Source organism: Lipophrys pholis (genome assembly GCF_963383615.2).
Source record: "Lipophrys pholis genome assembly, chromosome: 8".
In the NCBI taxonomy this organism is placed as follows: Eukaryota; Metazoa; Chordata; class Actinopteri; order Blenniiformes; family Blenniidae; genus Lipophrys; species Lipophrys pholis.
Window position 1 is genome coordinate 15,307,673 of NC_137630.1, and position 11,715 is coordinate 15,319,387.

Sequence of the window (11,715 nt, forward strand, 5' to 3'; positions counted from 1 at the left end):
ATGTGCATAAGACCTGCGATCAGATGATACCAGTGGGACTTGAAGTGTAACTGAGTACACAGCCACACAGTGCATGGCAATTTTCTCTTCCTTAGTTTTATCCGATTAAAACACTTGTAATAACAGCTCAGTCTGCGATTCAGAGCCACTGTGTCCGTGTTTTCCTCCCCAGCTGGAAATGCGCCGCGGCCCCTTTAAGAGAACCACGGCTCCTCTCAAGTCGAGGCAGACATTTTTCAATGCAAGATTTTTCCTTGCATAAATTATGTTCATGACGTAGTGCAAAAAGGCCAATTTTCCGGCAATTTTGTCCGACTTTACAGCTCAGACGGGACCTTGCGAGCCACCTCCGGGATTTATCTGACTATCTGAACTGTTGCAGAACAGGGCATCGTCATTAAATATTAAGAGAGGAGATCCTAACACTGCGAGCCTCCTTATCAATGCAAATAGCCCTTTTGTGTGCAGTCACAGCGCCTGTCTGGGAGCTGAGCTGAATTTTTAATTATGTGTGACTGAAACAAACTGTGACAAGGACCTTTGTAAGAGCCCGGGATTACAGCAAATAAGCTGCATTTAAAGCGGTGAGTTGCATATGATTAATCGGGACCGTGATGTCGCCTGTGCGTCGCGCGCGGCGCGAAATGGCGAGAGGAAATGAGTTTTGGTTAATATGCAATGTTCGTAATTAGCATAATTTATATATTTATGATAAAGAGAGGGAAATACATAATATTCGGTCTCCAGGCACGGGTCGGGATGGTCTGTGTCGCCCGTGCTCGGTGCCGGCTGCCTGAGCTCGAAAGTGGCCGAGGCGGCGAGACTTTTATCGGGCAGGATGGGGGTGGGGAGTCCCTCTCTCTCGCCACAGCCGCTGAAGTTTTGACAGATCCTCCTTTCCTCGCGGGGCATTGCAGCAGGAAACCACTCTCACTGCTCAAGTCGTCCTTTCACGGCGATCAGTAATGGATTAGTTGGCACTCGCTGCCAACGATCTGCGCGCCTGATCACGTTTTCTCCTGCTTATAATGCAAAACAGCATGGCCTGTTTACAGGCCCCTCCAAATAGTCGGGTCCTGCAGTGACAGAAATAGCCACGCATTAACAAACAAAAACAAAATCTGCCCTCTGCATGGGGGTCGACTTCGGCGGGACTTGTCCTTAAAATGTGGCAAGTGTGTGTGCGTGAATAGCACATGCAGGGAACTTAATTTGATGTGGATGTTAAACCCGCATGTGACGACTGCACGGCACACGAGAGGGAGTTTGTTTATTCTGTGTTTGTTCACTCAGGATGAGAGGAAGACTGCGACTGGTGGTGGTGTGAGCCAGCCATGACCTCCCAGGATCTGCCTGCCAAAGATGCCCCACTCACTGTCAACGAGCAGGTAACACCCACCTGCCTGTAAAAGAATGGCACAAACTATTGGGATTAATAACCCCCCCCCCCCCCCCCCCCCTCTCACTTTACAGTTAAATACAACATGTACAGTTATACACATGGGAATAGATATCGCAATAACGGACATTCAGAGAAGACGGTGTACATCACATAGAAACACATGCATCCACACGTGATTTACCTCAAACACGTGTTTGTTTTTGGAAGATTCAAGAAACCAGATTACTAGAAACAAACATGGAAGGGGGAACATGCAAAATTTGCACAATAAAAACCCCCGAGGTTGGACTGAAACGTTACTCATTCCACCACCGTGCGGCTTCAGAGGTTCACAGACTTCTGCTTGTTCCAAATAGCAAGTCCACGGTCAGCCTGAGAGCTTCTGTCCTGCAGGTTTTAGTTTTCTTCAACAGAACTGATTGCGATGAGGGGCTCCTTACGACTTTGCTGATAATGTTGTTATTAGATGGAGGTGTGTTGAGGCAGGGAGACCTCTACAACGTCCAGGACCAGGAGTTGAACTTTGCTACCACTCTGCATCAGTCAAGTAAATTGTTTGTTGGCTCGCTTTGAAAACAAATAAATGTACAACCACAGGCAGAAGCTAGGATTTACACTATCTAGCAAATGTATCATTATCAATATGCACAATATACTTATCATGATGGAAGTAAGGACAATAAAGCATAAAAAATCAAGGGAAAGTTACCTGAAACGCTGCTGGAGACCCCTGCAGACACACATGTGATGGGAAAGAACAATCGATAAGAACAGGGCCCAGTCACAGCTGGTGTAAAACAGGGGCAAGCGGAAAAGCACAGTTATTTTGAGGAACATATCCCAAAGTGCAAAGACATCATCATCATCTGTATTTATTGGAAATCATGTCATCTTCACAGTTTGCATGTTTACCGAATGTTGTGCAGCTCGAGCAGCCAATATGTCTATGCATATTGTCATTTGTCCAGGTAGGAAGCATCTTATCCAAGTGGCTTCATCAGTTCATGCTGTTCTCTTCTGCCAGTAAAACAGTTGTGTTGCATATATCGTGTACGCAAATGATCACTCAGGTCAAACCGTCTTATTTACATCATGTGTAACGCTCAAATCTGTTCTGGGCACAGTTGCCCGTAGACCAAACAAACCTTTGAGCAGGTCATAGATGTAAAACGAGGCCAAACTGTGAAGACATATACAGACTATTAGCAGGATTCTGAAGGTGATTATTCTATATTGTACCCGGAGCCAGTGAAGAGATTACGGTGCTCTAGTGATATGTCCAAATGACTGGAAAGCCAGTCAGACACTAATAACAGCGTTGCCTCCTTTGCTGCTGTTTGCTCTCGTCACCCTCCATGTGCCAACGTACCACATCATAATGGAATGATTAACCGCTCTGCCGCAGCCCATTTTAGATTAGGGGCCACTATTGTGTTTTATTGCCTAATGTTACCTACTGCTCTATGCTTGTGTGGCTCACCAACCTTTTTAACTGCCACGCTTGATAAATTAATTGTGGGTGTTTTTTTTTATTTCTCCCTCTATTTTTCAACATTCTGTTTAGACATAGTGCGCAAACAAAAGCAATGCTCTTCACGGGTGCACAGGACGCAAGCTTGTAGAAGGCATTGCTTAAGCTGCTTGTTGGCTCATGCTCTTGTCATTGTTTTTGGTGTACTCATGCTCTTTCCATTTGTGTCCTTTTTTCTTCTTCTTTTTTTTTGCTTCGTTTTGGGTCGTTGTGTCCTAACATGTGCTCGGCTTCTCTGTTCTCCTTAGCCATTCACTGTCTGACTGCAGAAGTCTTTTTTCAGCCATTTAAAACCTACCTGCACTTTGAAATTCCCTGCCAAAGACAACCAGGTATGCATCCACCTCTTTCTTCCTGCATTCTCTCTCCCTCTCTCTCTCTCTCTCTCTCTCTCTCTCTCTCCTCTCTCTCTCTCTCTCTCATCCCTCCAGTCCAGGTTGTCTTGCTGCCCCTCTGCTAGCTCTCTCATTATTGCATACCATGAATCATCAGAAAAGTCATGATCCAGGTGTAGGGCAAGCAATAAAAAGCTTAGGGGGGCTTTTGTGACCCTTATGGTGTAAATCAAACCACACTTTTCACTTTTCTTGTCTGGTGAGTTTCATAAGTGAACTAGGTACTACTTAGTGTATTTTATAAATGACAGTTATTCATTCTAAATCAATCTAACAAAGAATAGAGAATGTCTTTCCTCATTTCAAATCCTTGTTCTTTTGAGTCCTCTCAGATTTCATCCATGATGGTTGCAGGTCATTGTGATGTCCGGCCATGAGACTATCCGTGTGCTGGAGGTAGAGGTCGATGCATCTCTGCCAACATGTGTACCCGATGTGAAGAGTGAAGGCAAAGCAGATGAAGGGCTGGCTCAGACCACAGAGCAACCTGATGCCAGCAGCACCCAGGACAGTCCCGCCGTGCTCCACAACTCAGGGGCGGCAGGTAAATCAGGATCCTACATCAATCAACCCTGTTCTCGTGCATGTTGCTTTACAGGTTCCATCAGACTTTTTTAAATCTGTATTGCAGAAAGAAAAAGAAAACCCATCAATTTTAGTGCCATGAAGTAGAGGTAGTATAATAATGACATGTATAATTGTAAGAAAAGGGAGGGGAAAGTATCTATTTTTCAGTGTATAGTGGTTTATATCGCATTCAAATATTTCCATTTTCTTTTTGAGTGCTTCATGGAAACAATGTGGGTCCTCTAAGGATTACTTGTGTCTGCACCATGAGAGTGGACAAGCTGCATGATAATCTTATACACATTGCTTCTAATATTAATAAGTTTTCCAAGTAACAAGGTCATTCTACTGAGAACAGCCACTTATTGTCATCACTTCTTACAAATGAAACGCTGCCGAGAAAAGGACATGCTATTACCAGAATTTACAGTATCTTTCACAAGTCTTCACCGTCAATCACTCTGTAAGTAGCTGTCTGTTGTGTGATTCTCAAGAGCTTTTGTTCTGTCTTAAAGGGGTGTTGACATTAATTTTTTTAATGATCTGACACCCCATAGCAGCAATAACAGACAGTTTCCTCCTTCAACACACCCGATCTAAATTTGTGTGTATCGTGATACGGGGAGATTAATGCAGCACAACACAGTTGAGAAACTGTTCTGAATAACTGGTTGAATTGTATTGGTCTCAAACGTGACCTAAAGTACACCTCCATGGTTCACTTCTCAATAGATTAGCACAGTGATGATCATCTTCGGACATTGCCATAGACTGATTAACAATCCCCTTCATAGTAATAAATCTTGGACACAATATTTGTTTGAGAATGGAAAGGATGAAGCAACAAAACATATCTCATAATGTCCTGTCTTTAATCTTTACTACACTGACACTTCTTCCAAACAAAAATCCTTCAAGTGTCGTTGACATTCCTTAGGTTTTTTTTTTTCTTTCTTTTTCATTTGACACCTCAGTTGAAACGTCTTCTTGAATTTGGATCTCAGAGCAAAGATTGATCATCATCAGAGCTTTTTCCAAGTGAAAAAAGTTCCGCGTGAGGTGGAAGAACGGAGAAACGCAAAAAAAAAAAAGAGAGATTTACTAAAGAACTATAAACCGCTGAACTTGGGGTTATTAACAATTTGAATGGCTCTTGCTCTAATGAGGAAAACAAGTGGACTCTTTTCACACCCTGCTGTCTCACAAAGTTGTGAATTGTAGCTGTCGGCCGTGAGTGAATTTCCAATGTGACTGAGTGCTTACCCTGGCTGTGCTCCCGCAGTGCAGGGGGAGCAGCAGGTGGTGTCTGTCGAGGCTCCGGTGCCTGCTGTCCAAACGCTGACTCCAGCTGTTCCTATCAGTGTATCCCTGCCCCAACCCCAGGCTGCCATGCCAATCACTGTGCAGAGCTGTCCGCAGGTATGACTGTGAATCGTTCTGTATGCGTCACTACCTCCGAGTAGAAGAATGCTGAACGTTGTCCTTTTAGTGTCTCTGAACTTGAAAGTTATAGTACAAATTAGCAAAAGAGTCAAGGTGTGTAATCTTTCCAACAAAAACCAGAACTGGGGGAAACAAATCGAGACATTTTGGACAGTTTCACATCAGCTTCGCCTCAGCTCGCAAATTTTGTGTCGCCCAATGTGCCAGAAGATTGAGTGTCGCCAGTGTGACCCTCAGGCTGTTGCAGGTGAAGTGTTGAAGCAGTGACCTGATTGCCAATTGTCAGGTGTGTAAAGTGTATGTGGAAAAAAATAAGCAAAGTTGTTCCCAAACATAAGGATGCATACAAGTACAAGCTGCAAAAAAAGCAGTGAAAAAACTTAGGGGAGCATAGTGAGGTAAATTATAAATAAATGGTGTTTTGTAATTAGATTAAGAGCACAAAAGTACTTCAGGTTGAAAAGATTTTACGTCACATAAAATTTGATTAAAAGTGACCTTTTTGTGTGACACAGGTACTGACCCAGGAAAGTCTGGCCACCCTGATGACCGGTATGATGGCCCAGACAGGCTCACTCGGCCAGCCGCTGCTCATCCCGCTCAGTATGGCAGGCTCCATTGGCGGCCAGGGCGGCTTGGCGGTTTTGACTATTCCTACTACCAGCGTAGCGACTCTGCCTGGTCTTGCAGCAGCTGCTAACCCTGCTGGCAACCTCCTCAAACTGCCTTTTGCTGGCCTTCAAGGTAAAACACAGGTTGTGTGCACGTCTTCTCACGCTCATGCTCGCAGCATTTCACTCCACTGTAATGTTTTAGTAAATCTGAGGCAACAGATAAACTCGTGGTGCCTTTTGGAAGAAAGCTTTGGGCACAACTGGGCTGACCTGCAGGTGAAACTTTTATGTCATCATCTCCTCTTGGAGCCACACAAAGACACCTGCCATCATGTATCTATTATTCATGGTTGTGGGTTTGGCACATGAATAACACTGTTTGGTTCAGGCTGGGCATTCGAACAGTACTCACCCTGAGTGCTGACATTGTTTGCAACTCTGATATGCCCTGTTTTGTTTTGTTTCCTTCCGTGCTAGGATGAGTTTGAGAGTATTACTGTCAATGAGAATTTCTCAACAGCTAATGGTTCCCTAAGGGTTAGTTGTATTGCTGCGAATCACTGATGTTTCCTTCAGCAGCATCAAGCCAGATATTACCACAGCTTTACAATTTACAGTGCTCCTTGGTCCCTGCATAACATTGTGCCTGAATACACTGATCTGCTATCAAAGATAAAGATTGTCAGTCCTCTTTCATTATTTTTGCTAGTGTTACTTTCAGTGGACGAATCCTATTGTATAAACATTGACGTTTTGCGCACTTCCTCCTTCAGCTGCAACCTTCCTGAACTCGGTTCAGCCTCAACTGCAGACGAATGCACAGACAGTGTTGCAGCCGTTGCAGGCAGCTGTGCAGCATGTGCAGACTCAGCCAACGCAGGTCAGCACTATGCAGACCGCTGGTCAGATCGCTGGCCAGATCGCTGGTCAGATGGCGGCAGCCCAGGCGACATGTGTCACCACCTCTGCCTCCCCGACCAGCATCCCCCTGGCAGCGTTTCAGACTGCGGGACTGTCCATCAACCCTGCTATTGTAAGAGTGTTCAAGGTTCTTTCCCCTGTTTGCACCTGACTTGTAAGCCAATATTTAGTTTTTGAAGTGTTTGAGAAACATGTTGTGATTCTTCTCGACAGATCAGCGCTGCTACTTTGGGAGCGCAGCCCCAATTCCTCAGTTCGCTTACGTCCACTCCCATCATCAGCAGTGCCATGTCCAACATGGCCGGCATCACCAGCCAGATCATCACTAATGCACAGGGACAGGTGGGTGCTGTACAACATTCATTACTAATGGCTCTGTCCCTCATCTCTCTACTTGTTTGACACCGGATGTACTTTGTGATGCCACATTCAACATTCAGCCGAGCGCACTGAAAGTACCCTACCAATGGCTGCTCACATACTAGTGAGGTGCCGCAGAGTCGGGGACCCACAGTGGTGACTCCCTGTAGATAATGATAGATAATGAAATATCATCGCATGCCTTTTCCCCTGTTGCAGTCATTACCCAGAAAATGGGATTCAAAGCAGCGAGCATCCAGTTAAAAGCTGGCTTCTCTGACCTCGAGGCCTCCATCACCCCGTCCTCGCTCTACTGACACACCATGAAACATCACTGCACGCCTTTTCCCCGATTGTAGTCGTTACCCAAAAATGAAGGCCTGAAGCATGAAGCCATAAGCAGACAGCCTTTATCAAACTTACTGGAGTTAACAACTTTGTAAAAACCTTCATACTGTGTAGTAATTGCTCCAAGTCCAACAACAATCAGCATGTTTTCATTTTGTGCACATTGTATGTAGTGCTAATACAAAGCGTTGACACTTAATCACCTGTTATTGAGTCTAGCCATTCCTGCCCCTCCTTTGTTGTTGTTGTTGTTGTTGTTGTGTAATGTTTAAACTACAGTTTCCTCATATGGCTTTGACGATCACTCATTTCTCTTTCTTTACTCCACCTTTACAGGTCATAGGAACCCTCCCACTCCTGCTCAACCCGGCCTCGCTGGCTGGAGGGGCTGCCACTCCCACCCTCCCCCTGCAGGGCCTCCAGGTCCAGGCGGTCACCCCACAGCTGCTTCTGAACACCCAGGGTCAACTCATTGCCACAGTGGGGAATGGACCTGCTGCAGTTGCATCTTCTGCTGCAGTTCTACCGAAAGCCACTGCACCGTCAACACCCTCCAAACCCAGCACACCGGTACACAAAGATCTAAATTTCTTTTTGGGTTTAAAAAGACATTATGTTATCAGGTACGCTGTGATGGTCACATAGAACATTTTGGATGTAGGTCATTTACAGATCACAAGCTTTATATGTTTTTTCTTTTTTGAGTTGCACCACAACAGGATGCAGCTGAGAAATAACATATTTTTTCCAGGCTGCGTTAACAACTGTCACTCAGTCTCCGGTTGTTATTGCACCGCAGCCTTCGGTGCTGAAGCCCGCCACCACGCTCGCCTCCGCAGTCCCGATCACCTGTGGAGATCTCGCAAAAGTGGGCCAGCTTGTCAGCAGTGCGTACACCTGCTTCTTCTCCTATCCGAGCACAGAACGGTTTTCGGTCTGCAGATATTTTTAACCAGATCTTTCTCCATTGTAGAACCCCAGCAGGCAGTCAGCAGCGAGGAAGGCATTAATCTGGAGGAAATTCGAGAGTTCGCCAAGAATTTCAAGATCCGACGGCTGTCCCTGGGGCTTACTCAGACACAAGTAGGGCAGGCTCTTACTGCGACTGAGGGCCCGGCCTACAGCCAATCTGCTATTTGCAGGTAAATTACTCCCCCGTTGCAGCTTCCTGCCAGATGGAAGCTTTCTTTTTCTTTTTCTTTTTTTTACATCAATGTACAAAAGAAATCTTCATTTATTCACTTCATCATGTATCAGTGACACATTAATAAGAAGTGCATTGAAATTATATTCCACTTTTAACATCAGTAACAAATGCATGCAAATTGTTTGTCAATTTTAACATCAGTTATGCTGAGTGACGTACCAGACTAGCATTAACACTCCATATTGAACTACAGGGAGATAATAGACTCGCCCAAAGACAATACATTTTTATTTTTGTTTTGTCATGAAGTGAATTGTGATATGATGTGAAACTGTCACTTTCTCTGATCCAGTCAATGTTTCCCTCAGGGTGTTCCTACTAGACACTCCATGGCTTTCTACCCATTGTCACAGCCTGGTTGGAAGCACCAAATCATGTTAGCCGCAACAGAATCACAACCTATTTTGTCTGTTGATACGATGTGAAGTCTAAAGAATGGAACTGACTTATTGTATCAATTAAGTGAAGCAATGGGAGCATATCTTTATCTCTTTGGCTGCAGGTTTGAGAAGCTGGATATTACCCCGAAGAGCGCTCAGAAGCTGAAGCCGGTGTTGGAGAAGTGGCTGGCCGAAGCTGAACACTGGAACCAGAAAGGTCAACAGAATCTGATGGAGTTTGTCGGCGGCGAGCCTTCTAAAAAACGCAAGCGGCGTACCAGTTTCACACCGCAGGCGATAGAAGTCCTCAACTCCTACTTTGAGAAGAACGCTCTGCCAACGGGCCAGGAGATCACAGAGATTGCACGAGAGCTAAACTATGACCGGGAGGTGGTGAGAGTTTGGTTCTGCAACCGGCGGCAGACCCTGAAGAACACAAGCAAGATCAATGTCTTCCAGGTCTAGTAGCAGTTTCATTACAGAAGAGTTAACATCTAATTTGTTTTCCATTACTATGGTTTTTCTTAGGGTCTCATCAGAATTAGAACATAAAATGCAGCAGCACAAAGGAGGTTTGTTGTAAAAGTGACTTTATTAAGACTTAAAGAAAAGTTTTATGAGTAAATGAAGGAAATTACTTTAAAGGTCTTATATTATGCAAAATTCACTTTATAATGGTTTTCTGACATGAATATGTGTCTCCGTACCTTGTGTATGAGGCTGCAGAAATGAAGAAAGTCTGTACCCTCCCTCGCTCGCTCGCTTGCTCCACCTTTTAGAAATGTGTGTTCATACAGGCGAGTTTGAGGATTTTCCCTTCATGACCACTCCCTCTGCGAGTGGATGCTCCCTTTGACCCTCCGACAGGGAGAGGAGCGCGGCCCTCTAGAATTACAAGCGGGCGCAATTTTTTTTTCTTCTCGCAAACGCTACGGGAAAACAGACATGGAGTCGGCGTGGACAGACACAGCTCATTAGCATTTAAAGGTACAGAAACAGCCTGTTCTCAGAAGAGCTCATTAGAGGGACTTTTAGACCGGCTGAAATTCAGGACCCAGGCTGGGTTTGGGGCAATACACTTTGAATACAATCTTGTTGGACCTCTGACACCTACGTGAAATTGTATAAAAACTGCATAATATGGGACCTTTAATGAGAGCGGATAAAAACTGCTCGATCCTCCTAATAATGATGAGAATAATACAGTGATAACATGTCATATTTAATCACATTTTAACTTTTATACAAGAGGTTTTATATGATGAATGGTTGTGGACTGAGTCACACTAATTTTACTTTGTGACAATGGATAAAATAAACGGCTGATATTTGAACAATATGCATTGGCCATACAGGAAAATATGAGTTAGAGCTGTTCTTTTGTTATGTTCGCATATCATTTGTCCTGCATGAGAAGCTCTGCGAGCTGATGATTTCTGATAGACTGGAATCTGTTAAAAAAAAAACTAAAAAACAACACACACACACTCTCACTATCACCAGCTGAATCATTTGTATAAGAAACATTATATCTTTGTCCACTGACTACAAGTTTAAGAGTTGTGGGACAATCGATTACAATTATATTCCTCGTTGATAATCACAAAGATGAGTATAAACATTGTCGCATAGGAATGTCAAACACATGGGCCGCGGGATGAAAATGGCCTGTGAGGGAGTCAAATACTGGCCTGCAGAATCATTTCTAAAGAAGCTATGAACTGGAATTCATCAATGAAAGTGACTTCTATTCACAGATAGATATATAAGAGAGATAAATACTGTATTAATCCAGAAGGAAAGTTAATAAAAAAAAAAAAAAACAATGCCTAACACTCGGATGAAAAACTGACCGTTAGCAGCAAGATTCCGAAGTAAAAACTAGTTTATTACCTTACTACTAGTTAAATCAGCACCATATCCATACGATGAAGGTAAGCTCGTGAAAGCATGCCATGCCGATGCCTGCAGACATTCAGCAGCCAGAGAATAAACAGGTTTTTTGTATTGAGAAAGACATTGAGGATAAAATATGAAATGTCAAAATGTGAATGAAAACCAAAGGAAAAATTGGAGTTGTGATTGTTCAAAGGTTGTTAAGCTATCATTTATTTTGTCCTAATAATGGTACTGATTGGGTGATGTCCCGGATTATAAAAGAATGGAAATTGTCGGTGTGCAGAAGTGTGAGATAACAATCTACCTGTTGCAATACATCACCCAACTGATTGCACCCGTGCTCTCATAGATATCCTGCTGCACCCACAACCACTGAAACACACGGGGAAAAAAGGCCAAAATACCACCCAGAAAAAAACGACTCAAACACAGTTCCTGTTTTCCTATTTCATGTTGACAGGGAGGCACTTCTAATGTATCATGGACAGGAGAGATTGGTATAAACTGAAATAACTTCAGCTATTGTCTTCGGTGCTGCAATTGAGCAACTATTTGAGATTTTTTTTATGAAGGTCGGTTTTATCTGAGTGACTGATCATGTAAATGTGATGTTTATGCGGACGACGCGCGTGTGAATCCCCCAGACTC

The 11,715-nt window shown here is 44.0% G+C and overlaps 1 protein-coding gene across 4 annotated transcripts; it reads left to right on the forward strand.

Annotated features, from left to right (window-relative positions):
* The first annotated feature begins 210 nt into the window (after positions 1 to 210).
* Positions 211 to 10,973, forward strand: pou6f1 (POU class 6 homeobox 1). Of its 4 annotated transcripts, none has more exons than XM_080470310.1 (11): positions 211 to 584; positions 1,294 to 1,388; positions 3,661 to 3,872; positions 5,178 to 5,314; positions 5,854 to 6,082; positions 6,726 to 6,985; positions 7,087 to 7,215; positions 7,918 to 8,151; positions 8,381 to 8,468; positions 8,555 to 8,723; positions 9,291 to 10,973. In XM_080470310.1, exons 3-11 carry the CDS (start codon positions 3,692 to 3,694, stop codon positions 9,631 to 9,633), a joined length of 1,770 nt encoding a protein of 589 aa, XP_080326436.1. In that variant the 5' UTR covers positions 211 to 584; positions 1,294 to 1,388; positions 3,661 to 3,691; the 3' UTR covers positions 9,634 to 10,973. The 4 variants fall into 4 exon arrangements, with proteins under 4 accessions (XP_080326436.1, XP_080326434.1, XP_080326433.1 ...); XM_080470308.1 differs by having other exon boundaries at positions 223 to 584; positions 3,683 to 3,872; XM_080470307.1 differs by having other exon boundaries at positions 253 to 584; positions 3,683 to 3,872; positions 8,333 to 8,468.
* Positions 10,974 to 11,715: the final 742 nt, after the last annotated feature.

What these genes read in the sequence shown, in the direction of transcription:
- pou6f1 (XM_080470307.1), top strand. Translation starts at nt 1,335, where the DNA reads ATGACCTCCCAGGATCTGCCTGCCAAAGATGCCCCACTCACTGTCAAC. An exon ending in CACTCACTGTCAACGAGCAG is followed by an intron (nt 1,389 to 3,682) that starts GTAACACCCACC and finishes TGATGGTTGCAG; the next exon opens with GTCATTGTGATGTCCGGCCA. An exon ending in CCTCCAAACCCAGCACACCG is followed by an intron (nt 8,152 to 8,332) that starts GTACACAAAGAT and finishes TATTTTTTCCAG; the next exon opens with GCTGCGTTAACAACTGTCAC.